The following is a 19,190-nucleotide window of genomic DNA, read 5'->3' on the forward strand; positions in this document are numbered from 1 at the left end:
ATTACATGCAAAATTGTCATTTATTTAAGTTACACCTTCTGAACTAAAACTTAAATTTCATACATAAATGAAACAAGGTAAGAATTCTGCACTCAAAAACCACGGCATAGCAAAATGTATTTATTCCAAATTACTTATAATCTGCATAATTGGTTAGTCATTCTAAATAAAACAAAAAAATCAACCAACTTTAATCATATAATTTAAAATAATTAGCTTAAACTGTTAAGTATAATCTTGAATATACAAGTCATTTCAAATTACATTAACCTGACCTGAAGTAAAATCTAGTTGCATTTGATATAAAATTTTTGTATTTGCTTAACTTTAATGAATTAATGTTAAAACATAAGTTGTCTGATGGCCCAGAGCAACTGTGCTTTGGCTCTTGACCCGGTGGAAAGATCAGATGTGAATGCTGTACGTGAGACATTCGTCAGTAAAGCAGCTATAAGGGAAGTTCATGTCATGCTGGTTTGTTGATAAGACAAAAAGAGCGGGTCTTTGAGGACTTTCTGTTGGGATATATTACTATAAACATCTTGAGCTGGTTTGGATGATGATGAGTGAACAATACGACTTCTTTAATGTCAGATAGTTAAAATAAATAACATGGTTTAGATAATAATATGCTATTAATATATGGCCAGTCTAAACTACCTGTTTTAGGAAATTCAGGTAATTTCAAGAGGTTTTTTAAACTATCTATTAAATAAAAGAATAACCAGTGTGGAGAATGAATAGATAAAAAAAAAAAAAAAAAAACCTAGATTTAAAATTTTATATTTTCATTGCTCTCCATTAATATTTAACTACTTAAATATTACTACTTTATAATAAAGCATATTTTAACCTAAATCATAATTTTTTTAATGTACTCTGACCGTCTTTTTTGTATGTGTATGCTAAACTTGCTCTTTGTGTTTAAGAACTTCCACTGCCGGAAAATCTCAGCATGTTAACTTCCTGTGATGGAGGCATTCAGGAAACCAAGAGCAGAAAAACCCGCTGACCTTTGACCTCCGTGATACTGGCCAGACTTTTACCTCCACACTTTGTTAAGGTCAGAGTGTAACCAACACAAAGGATGTACCTCCCAAGATGAGCTGAAGCGCGAAAACTTTGCTCACAGTTTTTTTTTCTCTCCACCTTCCTTGCTCTCTTGCAACTAGATAAACTAATTATCTGACTAGTTAAAGAATGCACACAATCTCAAGAGACTACAATGAGTCAAAAGCAGCAGACAGGCAACGATGCATTTCATGCTTTTAAGAGCCCTCAAAAACATAAACTTCACATTATGGAATAAGATGATAGCGGGGGGTCCTGCCCCAGTTAAGCGATAGAAATGCTACATTGAGCATTCTCCAGTTATCATAGAGCTGGCTGCCATCTGAAAGTAGCACCTGAGCTGTCTCTTTTCCTCAATGCCACTCTAAATGTGTGTGCTGCAGATGACAGCTGGCAGGCCAAAGGCTCCACCTGCCGGCACAGATGAGAGAAGTTGACAACTAACACTCCCCATTCACTCATTCACTAAAGTTTAGAGGACGCCAAATGAGCACATTCCACTGAACGCCCCCAGCTCTGCTAAATCTATCTCTCAGTGCACCTCACTGTCAAGAGAGACATACAGCAGTCACTGCTTTGTCTCTGAGACATGTTCAGATTTACAGCACACTTTAGTAAAGCTAGACGTTTTTTTTTTCTCTCAAGAAAATGGGAATGTTTGACCTTGGGGTTCAAAAGTCTGAGACCAGTTTTGCCTTCTTACTGGTTTAATGTATTCCCCCCCCCCCATTACAAATTAAATTATTAGTTCAAGATTTTCAGTATGGCTTCAGAGTAATGGGAGCATTTAAATGATGTTTCCAATTTAATTATGTATTTATACATTTATATAAATAATTGATATATATGTGACCCTGGACCACAAAACCAATCTTAAGTCGCTGGGGTATATTTTTAGCATTGGCAAAAAAAAAAAAAAAAAAAAAAAACATTGTATGGGTAAAAATTATTGATTTTTCTTTTATGCCAAAAAATCATTAGGATGCTAAGTAAAGATCATGTTTTATGAAGAGAAATATATCAAAACTTCATTTTTTGATTAGCAATATGCATTGGCAATAATTCATTCAGACAATTTCAAAGGCGATTTTCTCAGTATTTAATTTGTTGTTTTTTTGCACCCTCAGATTCCACATTTTCAAATAGTTGTATCTCGGCCAAATATTGTCTGATCCTAACAAACCATACATCAATGGAAACCTCATTTATTAAGCCACTTAAGACTGATTTTGTAGTCCAGGGTCACATATATACAACAAATTATCTTAAAACATATCTTATATATATTTTGCATTGTATATATTGCAATTTATACGTGTATGTATTTCTATATTTTTAGTGCAGATCATATATAAAAAAATATTATTTCCATACATTCTATATATATATATATATAGACACACACACACACACAAAGTATGTCTATATATAATAAGTACAATATATTACAAGCACACACACACACACACATTTATTGAATTGGATATATTGCAATGCTACGTGGCAAACAAGTTACCAGTAGGTTCAGTAGATTGTCAGAAAACAAACAAGACCCAGCATTCATGATATGCACGCTCTTAAGGCTGTGCAATTGGGCAATTAGTTGAAAGGGGTGTGTTCAAAAAAATAGCAGTGTCTACCTTTGACTGTACAAACTCAAAACTATTTTGTACAAACATTTTTTTTTTCTGGGATTTAGCAATCCTGTGAATCACTAAACTAATATTTAGTTGTATGACCACAGTTTTTTAAAACTGCTTGACATCTGTGTGGCATGGAGTCAACCAACTTGTGGCACCTCTCAGCTGTTATTCCACTCCATGATTCTTTAACAACATTCCACAATTCATTCACATTTCTTGGTTTTGCTTCAGAAACAGCATTTTTGATATCACCCCACAAGTTCTCAATTGGATTAAGGTCTGGAGATTGGGCTGGCCACTCCATAACATTAATTTTGTTGGTTTGGAACCAAGACTTTGCCCGTTTACTAGTGTGTTTTGGGTCATTGTCTTGTTGAAACAACCATTTCAAGGGCATGTCCTCTTCAGCATAGCAACATGACCTCTTCAAGTATTTTAAAATATGCAAACTGATCCATGATCCCTGGTATGCGATAAATAGGCCCAACACCATAGTAGGAGAAACATGCCCATATCATGATGCTTGCACCTCCATGCTTCACTGTCTTCACTGTGTACTGTGGCTTGAATTCAGAGTTTGGGGGTCGTCTCACAAACTGCCTGTGGCCCTTGGACCCAAAAAGAACAATTTTACTCTCATCAGTCCACAAAATGTTCCTCCATTTCTCTTTAGGCCAGTTGATGTGTTCTTTGGCAAATTGTAACCTCTTCTGCACATGCCTTTTTTTTAACAGAGGGACTTTGCGGGGGATTCTTGAAAATAGATTAGCTTCACACAGACGTCTTCTAACTGTCACAGTACTTACAGGTAACTCCAGACTGTCTTTGATCATCCTGGAGGTGATCATTGGCTGAGCCTTTGCCATTCTGGTTATTCTTCTATCCATTTTGATGGTTGTCTTCCGTTTTCTTCCACGTCTCTCTGGTTTTGCTCTCCATTTTAAGGCATTGGAGATCATTTTAGCTGAACAGCCTATCATTTTTTGCACCTCTTTATAGGTTTTCCCCTCTCTAATCAACTTTTTAATCAAAGTACGCTGTTCTTCTGAACAATGTCTTGAACGACCCATTTTCCTCAGCTTTCAAATGCATGTTCAACAAGTGTTGGCTTCATCCTTAAATAGGGGCCACCTGATTCACACCTGTTTCTTCACAAAATTGATGACCTCAGTGATTGAATGCCACACTGCTATTTTTTTGAACACACCCCTTTCAACTAATTCAACTAATTGCCCAATTGCACAGCCTTAAGAGCGTGCATATCATGAATGCTGGGTCTCATTTGTTTTCTGAGAATCTACTGAACCTACTGGTAACTTGTTTGCCACGTAGCAATAAAAAAATATACGAAAAACCTTGATTATTCTGGTTAGTCACATTGTACTGCTATTATTTTGAACAATACTGTATATATATACTTTTTATATACAAGTCGTTTACATATAAAAACAACGCTGAGTTAGTCTGGAAGTAAAGTAGTTGAGAGTAACGGTTATCGATGGTTGTAAATCAGTGAGTACATTTCTGTGTTCAACTGTTTATTTTACTTCCACACAGTTGTTGTAAAATAAATTCCTTTTTTCTCCACACGCTCTTCCGTCATATGGCAACAGCAATCCCAACTATGTTCTACAGGGGGTTTTGCCAAGTGGAGACACATGTACATTTTATGAATAGACCAACTTTTGGTCAGTACAGAATCTCTGTTCTTCTATTGGCTGAATGCAGTCTAACAGAGTGCAGTAAACCGCAACTTTGTGAGTTTGTCCTCGAAGGCAAACGTTTTTCCAGCAGAGGAAATATTTTCGGAGACACGACGTCCCTGTCACACACACACACACATCTATCTATGTACAAATACAAACATGCACGCACAACACACATTCATACACAGTCTCAGTGTAGTCCTGATAAATTCAGCTCTGTTCTTCAATTAACTCGTTTTCATTGACAAATTTATGGAAAGCTGGCCTCCGAGACAGGAAGTCTTCAAAAGAGAGCGCACATTCCTGATCTCCCCAAAAAACAGCTCAAGTGCAGCTGCCACTGTGAACTTCGCTACCATCACATGGAGCAGGACATGCCTGGTCACAAAAAGCTATTATAAACAAGCTTTTGTATAATTATTATACAAGCAGTTTTATATTCCAATTCAATCCCAGTTAAGATGAAATGATAGCACTTCTGGCATAAATGTTGATTACTATAAATATATTTATAAAGTTAAATCATCTAATTTATGTGGCTAGACTCCTGAAACAGTTCATATTTTTTTGATTTATGGACTGGCTGCTTTCATTTCCATTCTCAGAGCTTCAGAATAACCCAGATTTTTGCTTTTTAATTAATAAAATACAAACAAATAAGCATTTAGAAATGATCATAAACCTAGAAAAATTTGTGCTGGATCAAAAATATGCGTATTCTGTAATGCATTTGGGACTTATAACCGAAAATCTTCATTGATCCATTCAGACCTAAGTGTCTATATCCCATCTGTTTTCTGATAAACACTCCCCTTTTCACATTTCAATGAAGACAAGGGTTTAATGGCTCATTGACTTCAGTTATTGATCCGTTTCTTTTTAAGTAAATCAGTATTTAGATGTTTGAGATAAGGACACAGACTTCAGCAAAAGCTACATACCTTTCTGAAAACTTTCTGTCGTCACCTGTAGTTTAGTTGGAGGCCTGGAGAAAGGGTCAGTCCCCGTGACCTTTGTTTAGTTTTAGGGCTGGGTAAGGGGGTGAGACCTGTTGCATCCGGAATGTTTGGAATGTGAGAAGATATAAAAGAAGTTAGGGATGAGACACTAAAGGTCAATGTTGTCATTACCTGCAAAATCCACAAAAGTCAGCAGCTTCTTTTAAAGTCATTTAAAGTCCTTTTGCAGTGAAAACCCTATTTTTGCTCATTAGCAGAAATGAAATGAAAAGATGAAAAAAGGCTTAAAAGCAAGCTAAAATTATGAACACATTAAAGTAAAAACAAGTAAAAAATACTCAAAATGTCAACACTACCTAAAATATAACCAATATAACATTAACATATTACTTATAAGTACACTTTTAGACATTAGCAATCTGCAAATACCTGTAATAAAGAATAAAATAATCGTAAATGAGATTCTTCAATATCTCAGATGGTTCTCCTAGAAATAAATAGGAATTAAATTAGAGAAAATGTAGAATTTTTAAATCAAATGATTCGTTCGCGAATCGGACATCACTACACTGCAGTGAACTTTCTCACAACAGACCCGGAAGAGAAGACAATGCTGAATAAAGTCATAGTTTTTGTTATTTTTGGACCAAAATGTATTTTCGATGCTTCAAAATATTCTAACTGCCCCTCTGATGTCACATGGACTACTTTGATGATGTTTTTTTTTACCTTTCTGGACATGGACAGTATACCGTACACATAGCTTCAATGGAGGGACAGAAAGCTATAGGACTAAATCTAAAATATCTTAAACTGTGTTCCGGAGATGAACGGAGGTCTTACGGGTTTAGAACAACATGAGGGTGAGTCATTAATGACATAATTTTCAGTTCCGTGTGAACTATCCCTTTAATGCTAAAAGCAATAAAAGTTTTTTCAGGAAGGGTGCCTTCAGCTTGTTTATTTTCATATAATATTATGGCACACGGCTGCATCAAACATTGGTATAAAGCTATTCAAAACATAATTCAATGTAAAATGTGATAATAGTAATTAATAATCACAACAACAGTTTCAAGGGAATAACTGACAATTATGATTTTTGTCATAATCATGCAGCCCTGATAATTACTATGTTAAAATGGTTTCATTTTTAAGGAATTAAAATTTGAATACAAGGCACTTTATGTGTCATGACAGATTGCTGTAGAGCCTTCAGTTCAAGCACATGAACCGATCATCTCTTTTTCTTTACTAGATATAGCATGAAAAAAACATGAATGAACTTCAAAAGGTATCTTGTTTCAACCATGGAAAAGACGTCAATACACACTATTTTTCAAGTCCACCAACTTTCTACTCTCTTGTCTGGTTTGTTTGATTCAGCATTATGATTGGTCAGATCGCCTGTCAATCAAACGTGTATTGACGTCTTTCCACAGTTTGAAGGGACAATTAGGAAGACTCCTGAGCAAAAACAACCTTTGAGAAATAATAATCATCATCGCTTCTCAGTCATGTCTCACTTGAACATTAATATCAATAGCATCACTGTCATGACTTTGAAGAAAATGATTCCAAACCAATACTATCTAAAAAGAAGCATCTGGAATGGCATACAATTTTAACCCAGACTTGGAGTCTTCTGGTTTATGTTTACATATTGATCCTGTAGAGAGAAAATTTGGGGGCATTGTTGATTAGACCAAATGCTAACAGCTGCCTTATCTCACTACCCAAATAGGCAACCTGAAGCATTTGCCAAAAGCCCATTCACCATTAGCCTAAACAAACAGAGTAAGTAAAACAACACTGGATCGCCATGAAACACCTGCCAAGGCCAACAGTAGAACATCAGATTAAAGCAAAGTTAGTTTAACTTATTCGCTTGAGTGGCGGAGGGTGACACACCGGAGTTTGCGAAGTCAAACTAGGGTTTAGTCTTTTGCAATTGCATTTCTAATATGTCATTACTCTAGAAGAACAAACACTAGCATTAATTAACAAATACAGCTGGTCAGTATAGTGACATTATGATCAGAAGAAGATAACTAAAGTATGTCACAAACCACAAAGTGCATAAACTACATATTAAGCAATAGATTTAGTTATGAAAATGTGCTAATATGTAACTAGTATGTATATTTCCTGATGTGTATTGTGTAAATAAATGCCGTCTCAGTGTGTCTGTCTGGACAACCTCTGGCAGCGGTAGAGCGCGTGAGCACTGCTCTCAGGGACCCTAAAAGAATGCACTTTCTGTGGGCCCGCTCCAAGATTTGTTTTGAAAAGAAGCCAGGGGAAAGTCTGGAAGGCTAAGTGGAAGCAACTGAGCAGCGGTGACATCCTAAAGATTTGGCATTCGCTCAATGCTCCCCGCCGCCCAGGGAGCCAGAGGCAAGTTTACTTGCTTTGGAGAAGAAGAAAAAAAGAGATAGAGAGTAAAAAGCGTGAATGAGGGGAAAAAAATGTTTTTGTGAGCTGGTAAGTGTTTTCTTGGTGCTCCTTAGCAACCGAATGTTGTATGCATGTCGGTGTTTGATTTGACGTTTATCTGTTTTAGTCTTAGGTTTTGGCTTTGGACAACAATGCACTTTAACTTTACATAATATTATGTCATGTTATATGCATTAATATTAGTCCATTTTAATATAATGTTTATGTATGTTTAAAAATATATGAATATTTGGTTAAACATGCATTAACACGTAGAAAGAACTAAATCAAATAACCATCCAAATTTAGTTGGAAAATGCAAGAGCCTGCACTCAAGCCATATCATACTGCATGTTACAGTATATGGCTTAGCATAAGACAAGGTATCCAAGCTAACAATAACTGTTTTGTTTGCAATTTCATGGACACAAAACACTGGAATATAATTTGAAACCCATCATGGTCATTTCACCTTGCACCTCAAGAAGAATTTAATCATATTGCACGGAAATCAATACGTCTCGTCTTTCTGTTTTTCCTCGTTAAACAAAAAAGACCTTAAGAAACTAGTCTGATTCTTTCTATGGGAAATGGTGAATGAAGTTGTTTGGTTGAAGGCATGGATTTAAATTTTCAATTCAGAGTTTAAATCAAAGAGCAGTTGTTCTGAGCGGCTCAGTTTTTCAGAAGATTTTCCACATTTCTGGGCTGCAGAGCGGAGGGAAATTCCCATGGCTTCCTCCACAGTTTGACTAAGTTGTTCCAGAACAGAACCATTTTATTCTCAGGTATGCAAATCGTGAGTGCTTTGTAACCATTCTAAATTTAACTCTGGGCTCAGAGATACTGCCTTTCCTCCCATGGGCTATGGGAGAGAGGGGGCCATCTAAGAACTTAATCTTGTCTTTTCCTCCAGACGCAAGTCCTGCACAGGCTGAGACTACAAAGGCATAAATGGCCTCTGTCAGTTTTATGGTGTCAGCTCTTGAATACGCACTTATAAAAGCTAATTTTTGCTTGACGGTATGAACCACAGAACTCGGCAAAGAAACAAGAGGCCCAGTGGCCACAATTTCACTCCACTTTCTTCTCTGCATAATTGATCCCAGAACCTTCGGATGCCGTTCTCAACTTACTTTCTCACAAACACACACCTCTACCTATTAATTAATCACACGGCTAACATGTTCCATACATCCTCTACTTAAAGAATAAATGACCTTTAACCACACTTCCCTGTGTCAATATGGTATGGCACCATTCCATCCACTGCAAAACAAAGGCACCCACTGGTTATTATCTCAAATGTCTAAAACGGAGACATCAGATTCATTATACACTACACAACTGGCTCTGTTTCAAGGCTTAAAGGAATAGTTCACCCAAAATTGTCATTAATTCTGTCTTTAATTACTCACCCTCATGTCGTACCAAACCTGCAAGTCCTTTGTTTATCTTCAGATATTAAGATATTTTATATGAAATCTGGGAGACATCTAATCCTCTATAGATGGCAACATAACTATAATATTCAAGTCTCAGAAAGTTAGTAAGTACATTGTTAAAATAGTCCATGTGACATCAGTGGTTAAACTGTAATTTTCTGAAACAACGGGAATACTTTTTGTGTGCAAAGAAAACCTAAATAATGACTTCATTTGAAAAGTTCTTATCTTACATGTCAGAATTCATTCTGCGTTAACAAAAGTATCACAACTTTTAGTTTTTTTTTTTGTACACAATAATGATTCTCATAGCTTCATAAAATTACAGTTTAACCACTGATGTCACATTGACTATTTTCACAATGTCCTTACAACCTTTCTGGACCTTGAACATGTCAGTTGTGTTGCTGTCTATGCATGGTCAGAAAGCTCTTGAATTTCATCAAAGTACCTTCATTTGTGTTCTGAAGATGAACAAAGGTCTTGCGGGCTTGAAACGACATGAGGGTGAGTAATTATTGACAGAATTTTCATTTTTGGTGAACTATCCCTTTAAGTTTTCACTTTGTAACAGCAATCCCACTGGTCCGTATGTTTCTGCATTCATCACCTATTAAAGCTTCTCCGAAGCATCTGCTCAACCCCTCGGACAGCTGCGAGGTCATGCACAGGACACATTCACTGGGTTCATCAGGATGTGCTCTTGAGATGCAAACTTAGGCAGTCAAAACAACCTGGCAGATTCAAAACAAACAGGCACAGAAATGATGTTTTCCCGGCTCGAGAGTTGCCGGACTTAGACTTTTCATTCCCATACACCAGCTGCAGACAGACACACACGTCCCCAATACCAGCACATACTCCTAAACCAACCACAGGGGTCACGGTGAGCCTCATCCTTTTGACCAACTTCCAAACACAGAGCTGCTTTTTAATTCCGTCTTGGGGAAAATAATGTTTTAACGAAGCAGCAAATGAACTATTTGAAGAACACAGATCACCGCCGGACACTTCCTGATAATAATGCTAGGAATAATAAGGCGGCTAGATCCTGGGTTTATTTATGTTCAGCATGCTGGAGAGGTGGTGTGGTGATTGCCTGGTGGCCTTCCAAAGCTGTGATGTCTCAACTGTAGATGGCAAACTCCACTTCTGCAAAAGTACTGCAAGACAACAGCAAAGGGAAAGACAACCTGCACAATATTCCCAATCAACTTAACCATTTAGTTTAGTATCAAAACGATTGCAATGTGATTGGTAAAACCTTGGGTAAAATATATCTTGAGTGCATTTGGAACCAATCAGACTAAAGGCACACTTGGTACAAGCAGGGCCTGGTAGAGGCAGTGTTGCCTCCAAGCTCGAGGCCCTGGCAGTACTGCATACCCTTGGCCCTTCATGTGGTTTCTGTCAAATTGCATCATTTGGAATGAGGCCACAGGCAGCCTCTGTCCCTCTGCCCCCACACTGCTCATTGAAAAAAGTAAATACTTGGCAGAAGTTAACAGAGCTGAAATGAGATCATTGACTTTTCTTCAGGAAAGGAGTCACAACACATCCATCAAACAAATGTCTGATAAAGCTGGCAGAGCTACACTATTCCACAAGTTCTCTTTTTTTCACTCTCACTTCAGTGCTTTGTCCTCCCTTTCTTCTTCAATTGACCAGATTATGACATCCAAAACATTCAGAATCCAGGGGAAAGGTCTGTGAGAGCTTGGTATGAAGCAATTCTTCCAGGACATTCAGGAAGTGCCATTAGGAATTTGATAAGTTGGAAAGGGCCTCCAAAGGCATATCCTGATTCACTCTTGGTCCTTGAGGTGTGTCCAAATGTGGTAAAGGAATGGTTAATTTCAAGGTGTGCACACTTGCAACTGATACTAGACAAAGATAATTCTAGACTTCGAGAGAAAGAATTCTGTCATAATTTACTCACCCTTAATTTGTTCCAAACACGTTTGACCTTCTTCTGTGGAACACAAAAGGAGGTTGCTCTTTTTCACGTAGTAACAGTTAACTGGAATGAAAGGTTTCTAAGTTCAAAAAGATGCAAGTAGACATGGAATATGGACTTTTCAAGTACTTTTATGGTCATTTGAAAAGGTGAAAATGTTAGTTCCCATTATTGCATGGAAAAGAGCCACATATATGGGGGGAAAGTTTCAATGTGTGATTTGTGTGGAGATTGCACTGGCACTTGGAAAGCTAAACAGAAACCACTTCCACTGCTTTCCAAGCAGCTAATTTCAGTTTGGTTTGCACAAACGTTTCCACAATCTTTGAATATGAAAGTTACTACGCGGGTTAAAGACACTGAATGCATGATTAGTAAAGGGGCCTGATTTATTATAAAATTATTTTTTACGTTCTCCACAGATTGAAGGAAGGAAGTAAGGAGAAAACTAACACCAACTTAAACAAGCAAGCATTTTCGGGTGAACACAGAGGCAGGTCTGTGCAAAGCCCCTGTAATCCCTCAAAGTCAGCACAGAGCTACAGTTAATGGCAGGTTATGAAGCAAGAAAGAAAGAGGCTTGCAAACATGCATACCCAAAGAAACCGTGAATGAGTGTGTTCAGTCTATATGGAAAGTCCAATGTTTGTCCCAGGGTTCGAGGGAGGTGTTTATGTGTTGGATGACTTTGTGGATCATGGATTGTGGTGTTCGGATTGTATGGCTGGTGCCTGGAGATCTTTTGTTTGGTTTTAATGCTTTCATAGAGAAAACTAATGGGGCTATTGGGACAAGATATGACTTGCTTGGAGTGACACTTCAGTGGCAGGAAGTGAGGCTGACAGCCTAAACGTAAAAACAGATTAACAGCCAAGTTTTACCTACATACTGTGCATTAAAGCGTTAATGTCTGGGCCAGAGTCAAGATGTGACTCATTTCAACAGGATGTTTCAGAATTCCGGCTACAAAAGAAAGGCTTGTAACAGTTTGAGTAGTCACGCTATCTACCGAGAGTGCCCTGCGTGTTCATTTTTGCTCCATAAATGACAAAATTGTTTGACTTCCGGGTGGGAGATGATATGGGGTTGAAAGCTGATTTGAGACTCTCCAGCTGCCATTCCCCCCCAAAACCTCCATCTTCCTTCAAAAGCCCCCCGCCAGCATTCCTTAGTCTAAACACACCTGACTTGTAAATATTCTTTATTGCATTGGTAACATAAACGCTCTCAGCGACAGGCCAGTTGTACGATTTTTCCCCACACTCTCGAATAAGGCCCAACCACTCTGTTCTCTAAACATCAGCACTCCATAGAGGATGGCGGGGGCTGACGTAACCTCTCCAGGCTTGAAGGACTTTCAGCATCTCACAAAGCGTACCTCCGCCCACTAACACAAAGAGGACATACAGGGAGTCTGAATTTCCTCCTACGGTGAAATGCTGCAACAAAAAAGGGGTTAGAATTAGCAAAAAGTTTACTAAAGAGTACATTTTCTAGATATGCAAATGTAAACATTTATTTGATTCAACCTCTATTAATTTTATATAAACGTTTACTCACCTTCATTTTGTTCCAAACCCAAAGTAACTTCTTTCGTTAAATGAAAAAGTCGAAATTTTCATTGATTGTCCGAGCAGCTCTTTTTCATAAAATCAAAGGTTACACTTTATTTCGACAGTCCACTTCAGACATTCTACTAACTTTAAGTAACTTTGCAACTACATTACCATCACTTTAGAGTATAAGTGACCTGTTAGGTTAGGGTTAGTAGAATAATCGGACTTTAAAATGTGTGTTGGCGGACTATCAAAATAAAGTGTTAATATATTAAGCAGACAGTCTACTAATACTCTAATGACTGGTAGTTGACATGTAGTTGCAAAGTTACTCATAATCAGCAGTGCCTAAAGTGGACTATCAAAATAAAGAAATATCTAAAACAAAATTCATATAAGGGTGGAAAAACAATAATAGATGTAAATAATAAGAACGCCATCTGAAACAATAGGTGCAATCACACCTTCAGTGCTTGGCCCCTAAATATGTGAACAAAATTCACAACAACACATAATTCTTAATATCTCTTTAATCACACTAGTCAATATTAATTAAATTCTATCAATCAAAATAAATCAATATCTCAGGAAAAAAAAAACTCACAACTCAAGACAAAAATAGGCACTGCAAGCAAGGAGGACCAAAAAAGCACCCTCAAAGTCAGGCTACATTTGTGTTCAGACTAAACATTTGTCATCTGTTCCATTTTATTCAAAGAATGCTTTGTTCTCCACTCGGTGCTTATTTTACTGCTCACAGGAGCACTTGCATAGCATTTTCCTCAACTTCTTGACCTCCCTGTATCACATGTCCACTTCAAAACAACAACAGCGCTCTGAGAAAAGTATACATAATATATTCATTTCCATCATTGAACTTCAATATACAATGGGGGTCCAAAAAAAAATCTGAGACCACTAGTGAAAATGCATTTCCCCCCCCACTACAGATATAAGAAAAACAAATTGAAAATAAAATCTGAATTTGAAAATATCAACAAGATATGAGGAAATGTGCCATTTAATGACACCAGCAAGTTTGTGAGCTACAGTATGATCATGTTCTCAACCATGATTTGACGTATGATTTAAAATCATCTGTGATTTCAGAATACCTGATTCTTTATACAAAGTCTGATGACACAAATTTACTTGATTAGTGGACCTAGAAAAGTGTTTTTTCTTTTTCCCATCACACTATCTTTTGTTTTAAAGTTGTTTAAAATACTCAATCTTTAAAAATATGAATTTAAAGGGGGAAAAAATGCAGATTTCCAATGTAGTCTCAGACCTTTGGCCCTTATTGAAAATTTCCAACAAGTGTTAAAAACATTTTAGCGGAGCAAATTTCAACGTGAGCTCTTCAAACAAACAAAATTCAAGTAAAGAAGTTGAGGAGCAAACGTAAGGCCATTCTAATCTGTTTTCTGGATATTGATATTGCATATTGTGGTCTTGAATGTTGCTAAGTATATAGTTGTCTGATTGCACGGCTCATTTGATTTGGAATTGATGGTTCAGGAGTGACTTTGGAGTATCTGATTGGTCTATTTCAAGTCCTATAAAGTTCTTCATTCTTACTGGAAGGTGGTGATTGACCAGCTCCTCCAGATGCTTCCACCTCCTCAGAGACACCATTTTTCGCTTTGAAATTGAGAGAAGAGGAGTTTATGCAGTAGCGTTTCTTTGTTGGTCGAGGTCCATCATCAAAAAGGTGGCCCAGGTGAGCACCACACTACAAAGAGAAAAAGAGAGATAAAAAAAAGTATAATATTATATCAATATAAGTTGTTTTATATAGCTATGCATAAATAAATTTAAATATGGTTTTGTACCTGACTGCATGTTGCCTCCACTCTGTGCATCCCGTATGAAAAGTCATCAGTTAGTGTTACGGAATCCTTATTGATCAAATCAAAAAAGGACGGCCATCCTGTAAAAGCATTATGAAATTGAGGGTTAAGTGAATTTTTGTTTGATCCACAAGCCTATAAACCTTCAATTCCATCTTGTGCTGTGTAAGTTTAAAGGTTTCATCCTCTTTCTGGCCTGTCCTAATGCTGAAGCTCATTCTGAGGGAATCCTCACATTTTCTTGCCATTATATCCTTGTCTTTCACTTCTTTTGCTCCAAACTAATCAGTAACCTTAATGCAACACATTGCATAAGCTTAGAATGCAAAGCACATTGGATTAGGAGGATTATTTGTAAAAGAACAAGGGAGAATGTAGGAAAACCTTTGTCTTTGGTTTGGAAAGAAACTGTCATTAAATGGCAAGAGTAGTTGCAAAACATATGCAAAATTCACCCCCATGATTCTCGAGTGTTTGGTTTGTGGCAAAACCAGATGAACCCCACTGAAGATGAGATCAGAAAGTGAAGCAAACCTCACTGAAAATGGTCAGAGTTATCGGCAGAGTTACGGGCTGTCTCATAATCCCCTTTTTCATCTGGAAAATTTCTACCCAGTAACAGGGGTGCAAGTGGAAAGAATGGCTGCTCTGGCTCATGGGTGGTCCTGCTCATGGCTCTCTGGGTAGGTGGAACGTCTGGAGGAGAGGAACCTTGGGAGCGTACTACTACACAGACTGCTGGCATATTTGTTTAGGTTTTTGACATAAACCCCTACATATTTTAAAGTACTACCTCCTGATTACTGGTAGGAGGGAAAGACATTAAATTAGATGCTGCAAAGCAAAATGAATGAAAAGTACAAGACCACTGGCACTGCAGGGTACACCGCATCCAATTATTTTTCAGAACATTACAGATGAAGTTTTGCAACAACAGAACTGCAAGACTGTTACATGAGTAGTTACACAAGTAAGTATGGTGACACAAAATAAACAGTGGCGATTTCCTAAGCGGATAAAAATGATGACTATAATGTATGGTGGAAAAGCACTTCACAGCACTTCGACCTCGGCGCAGTAATATCCAGGCGGGAAGGAAGTCGACCGGAAGTTGAAGTCGGCCACGTGCCGCCATCTTGTAGCAGAACTTCACTTGCGTTAGCATCCCAATGACTCCCATTCATTTTGGTGAATAACTTTACATCTTAGGCGTTTAAAGACTCCATTTGTCCATTATTTTTTCTAAAGATACACGAAATGTATAAAGGGCTCCATTACCTTCTGTGTTGTAATAAGTTAAAATTGCATATGGAAGCAATGTGAAGTCGACTGCTGGAATTAGTCGAGCTCATAATCACAAGTGGGACTTATAAAGTTTGTATGGCACCATGAGTTATTTTTATCGCGTCATTCTCCCAGTGTAATTCATAAAGTGCATTTTTTATGCACAGTACAATCAGATGACTGTGTACTAATGGCTTGTATTAATAGTAGAGGGTTTATTTGCAAAGACTAGCACCGGTATTGCCGGAGCTTGAGCTCTTGAAGCTCCGCCCTCTTACCCGGAGCACCAGCTCATTTACATTTAAAGGGAAAGATGAAAAGTACACGTTTTGGCTCATACCCTAAAAGTGGCAATTTTAATAAGCTATAAAAAATTATCTGTAAGGTATTGTGACCTTAAACTTCACACACACACACTCATCAGAGACTTATTTTACATCTTGTAAGAAGGGGCATAACAGGTCACCTTTAAAATATAATTAAAAACCTAACTATGCCATTTCACTTTCTGGCCAAAAGAAGAACTTTTTAAGACCTTCAAATGATTAATTCAAGGTTTTCTAAGTACCTGCAATTACTCTGTTCTAATGGAGAATTAACAAGAGTTGTAACAGAGAGTTGTGCAGGCATTGAGAGATTTGCCAACCAAGGTTACTTCATGCCCTTTATTCTGATTTCAACCCTAATATTGGCAAGCATATCTTGGTTATTCTATCTGATTTTACATTTCATAATCAGGAAGCAAGAGTCGGTTCACTGCTGTGATACTATGTGTGGTGAGGAACAGAAGTCAGTCAGTCAGTCATCCACCACTCAATCTATACTTTCCCTCCTCATCCCTCAAACACCCCTAAATCGCCATCTATACTGACCTCTCTCTCTCCTCCCCTCTTAGGGAGGAGATGCTTGGCTGCAACTACAAAGCCCTGAAATTCCACTCAGACACAGGAAGCTCTAGGGGGAATATAGGAATCCTATGACTCAGACTGGGAGAATCCCGGTGGATCGTCGCAGAGCTGATCTAATGGGGCTTTATCGCCAGGGCGAGCGGCCCAGTTAATGGAGCAGCGTAGCATCACTCTAACAAAACAGGAAATTGAGTCTATATGAGTCCAGGCTGCAGAGTTGCCTGTATGCAATGCAGTCTGTTTGGCTCCTTCTCTGTGTCGAAGACAGTAAAGATTCAGCTCGAGCGAAAATCAGATTTTTCATCACGGGGCCCAGATGTTTCTCATTTTGTCCTGTTTTTCTGTAGAGGATTCTTGCATACACGATTTACTTTGTTCGGAGAGTGAATAAAAGTAGCATGAGTAACGCTACAGAAGTATGTGATTTTGGAGCTCAGATCTGTAAGGGTTGCTGCAATATATTACAATTAAATTTTATACAATCAGCATCAACTCAACATTCACTTAGACTGAGCTGATGGGAGTCTTTTTAAGCTTAAAACAGAAAACATTTAATACATATCTTAAATTCATAACAGGAAAAATACCATTGCAACTACAAAAGCCATGTTAAAAACAAGATGCGATTCCAGGAAACTACCAATTCATAACAAATATGATCTGCATTTAATGCCTATTTGCATATTCACATTAAAATCAAAGTGACTATAATATACCCTTCATTTGACATTTCTAATATCGTTTTAAGGGATTATTATTATATTTTGTAAGCCATTAACTAAATTAATAATAATAATAATAATAATAATAATAATAAATAATAATAATAATAATAATAATAATTCAACAGACTTGTTCCCATTTGTGAAGGAAGAATGTTTGATGTGCACAAATTAAGAACTGGAGGATTCCAAAAAGATTATGGATGACTGTGGCGGAATGTTTATCATTAATCTCAAATAGAACAGATAGTGCTTATTAAAATATTTTTGATATTTTGTAGGATCTTGAAGTCAGGGTGTTGTTCGCTGTAGGTGCTGTAACTCATATATAAGGAGCATGTGAGGTTTCATGGCCCAAACTGACTGCATTCACATACGTCCTTGCAAACAAACATAAAGGAGGTTGAGAAGGCCAAACTCTCCTCTGATTGAGCCAGACAAGAGCCTTATCTATTTTTTCCTTTCTCACTCTCTTTGAGAAACAATTAGGCTTAGTCTTGTACACTTATGTACACATTTGCCAAACAATTGTTATACGTGAGTGCAGAACCATACCTGATCCAGAGTCAAACTTCTTATCAGACCTGCAAGGACAGTAAGTCATTACTAACAAAATATTGACTGCCAAATGAAGATGATTTCTAAGTCAAAACAAAGATTAAATACAATGGGAATGTTGAAGATGGGTCATTACGATGGACACTCACGTGAAAAGAGGGGCACCGCAAACGACACAGTGGTAGGTCCTTCCTCTTTGTTATCGGTGTATTTTCCCGTGAAAGCACTAGGGATGACAAAACAACACAAACTGAGACTTTATTCATTAAATGATCAACTGTTGGCTTGATAAATGATAATGGTCAGGTCAATAAAAGTTTGTCAATTAAAGCTGCAGTAGGTTAACTTTTTTTTACATATTTGTTAAACCTGTCATTATGTCCTGACAGTAGATATAGTGAGACGATAATCTGTGAAAAAATCAAGCTCCTCTTGCTCCTTCCAGTGGTCCTATTGCCATTTGCCTGTTACGGACTGCTCCGGTAAGAAATCAACAATCTAGCTGCAGTCCGTAACTTTGGTTTGTGTTCAAAATGTAGAAAAATGTATATAATAAGCGAGTACACCATGAATTCATTTTCCAATATCCGTGTTTTTTCAGCTTGTCCTGAATCACTAGGGTTCACCTATAATAAGTTGTTTTATATTCTGACTATTTCAGATTGCTTCGGGGGTACCGCGCGGGAGTAACCCAGTGCATTTGTGATTCTTCATAGACATAACAGAGAGAAAGTAGTTCCGGCTACGAAGTTCTTCCGCAATGATGCAAGCAGTTCTGTTTATTACCGCTAGAGCGTCAAAAGTTCCCTACCGCAGCTTTAATGCTAATCCATACTACTGTTATTTAAAAATGCATTTTCAGTTTCCCATGCTCTTGTGTTAATGTAAAAAAAAAAAAAAAAAAAAAAAAGTGCTTAAGCATTTCTTATCTTCATAAGCTGAAGAGGATTTGTGGGTGAACAGAGTACAGGCCTCGAATGCACCTTTCAGGTTTCTTTGGCTCTTTTCTCGCAGGCTAAGGGCATTTTTCACATTCCTAACTGCCATGGGCCGATAAATACTTTCCCCACGTGTGTTTTACCACTGAGCAAC

The 19,190-nt window shown here is 37.5% G+C and overlaps 1 protein-coding gene across 1 annotated transcript in view; it reads right to left on the reverse strand.

Annotated features, from left to right (window-relative positions):
• Positions 1–14,325: 14,325 nt before the first annotated feature.
• The window catches only part of LOC113056936 (methionine-R-sulfoxide reductase B3-like), a 6,695-nt gene continuing 1,830 nt past the window's right edge, over positions 14,326–19,190 (reverse strand). The window contains 5 exon segments of the mRNA XM_026223895.1: positions 14,326–14,508; positions 14,609–14,706; positions 18,096–18,124; positions 18,248–18,284; positions 18,287–18,324. Of these exon segments, the coding sequence (XP_026079680.1) occupies positions 14,326–14,508; positions 14,609–14,706; positions 18,096–18,124; positions 18,248–18,284; positions 18,287–18,324 (385 nt within the window).

This window comes from Carassius auratus, chromosome 4, assembly GCF_003368295.1.
Source record: "Carassius auratus strain Wakin chromosome 4, ASM336829v1, whole genome shotgun sequence".
Classification (NCBI taxonomy): domain Eukaryota; kingdom Metazoa; phylum Chordata; class Actinopteri; order Cypriniformes; family Cyprinidae; genus Carassius; species Carassius auratus.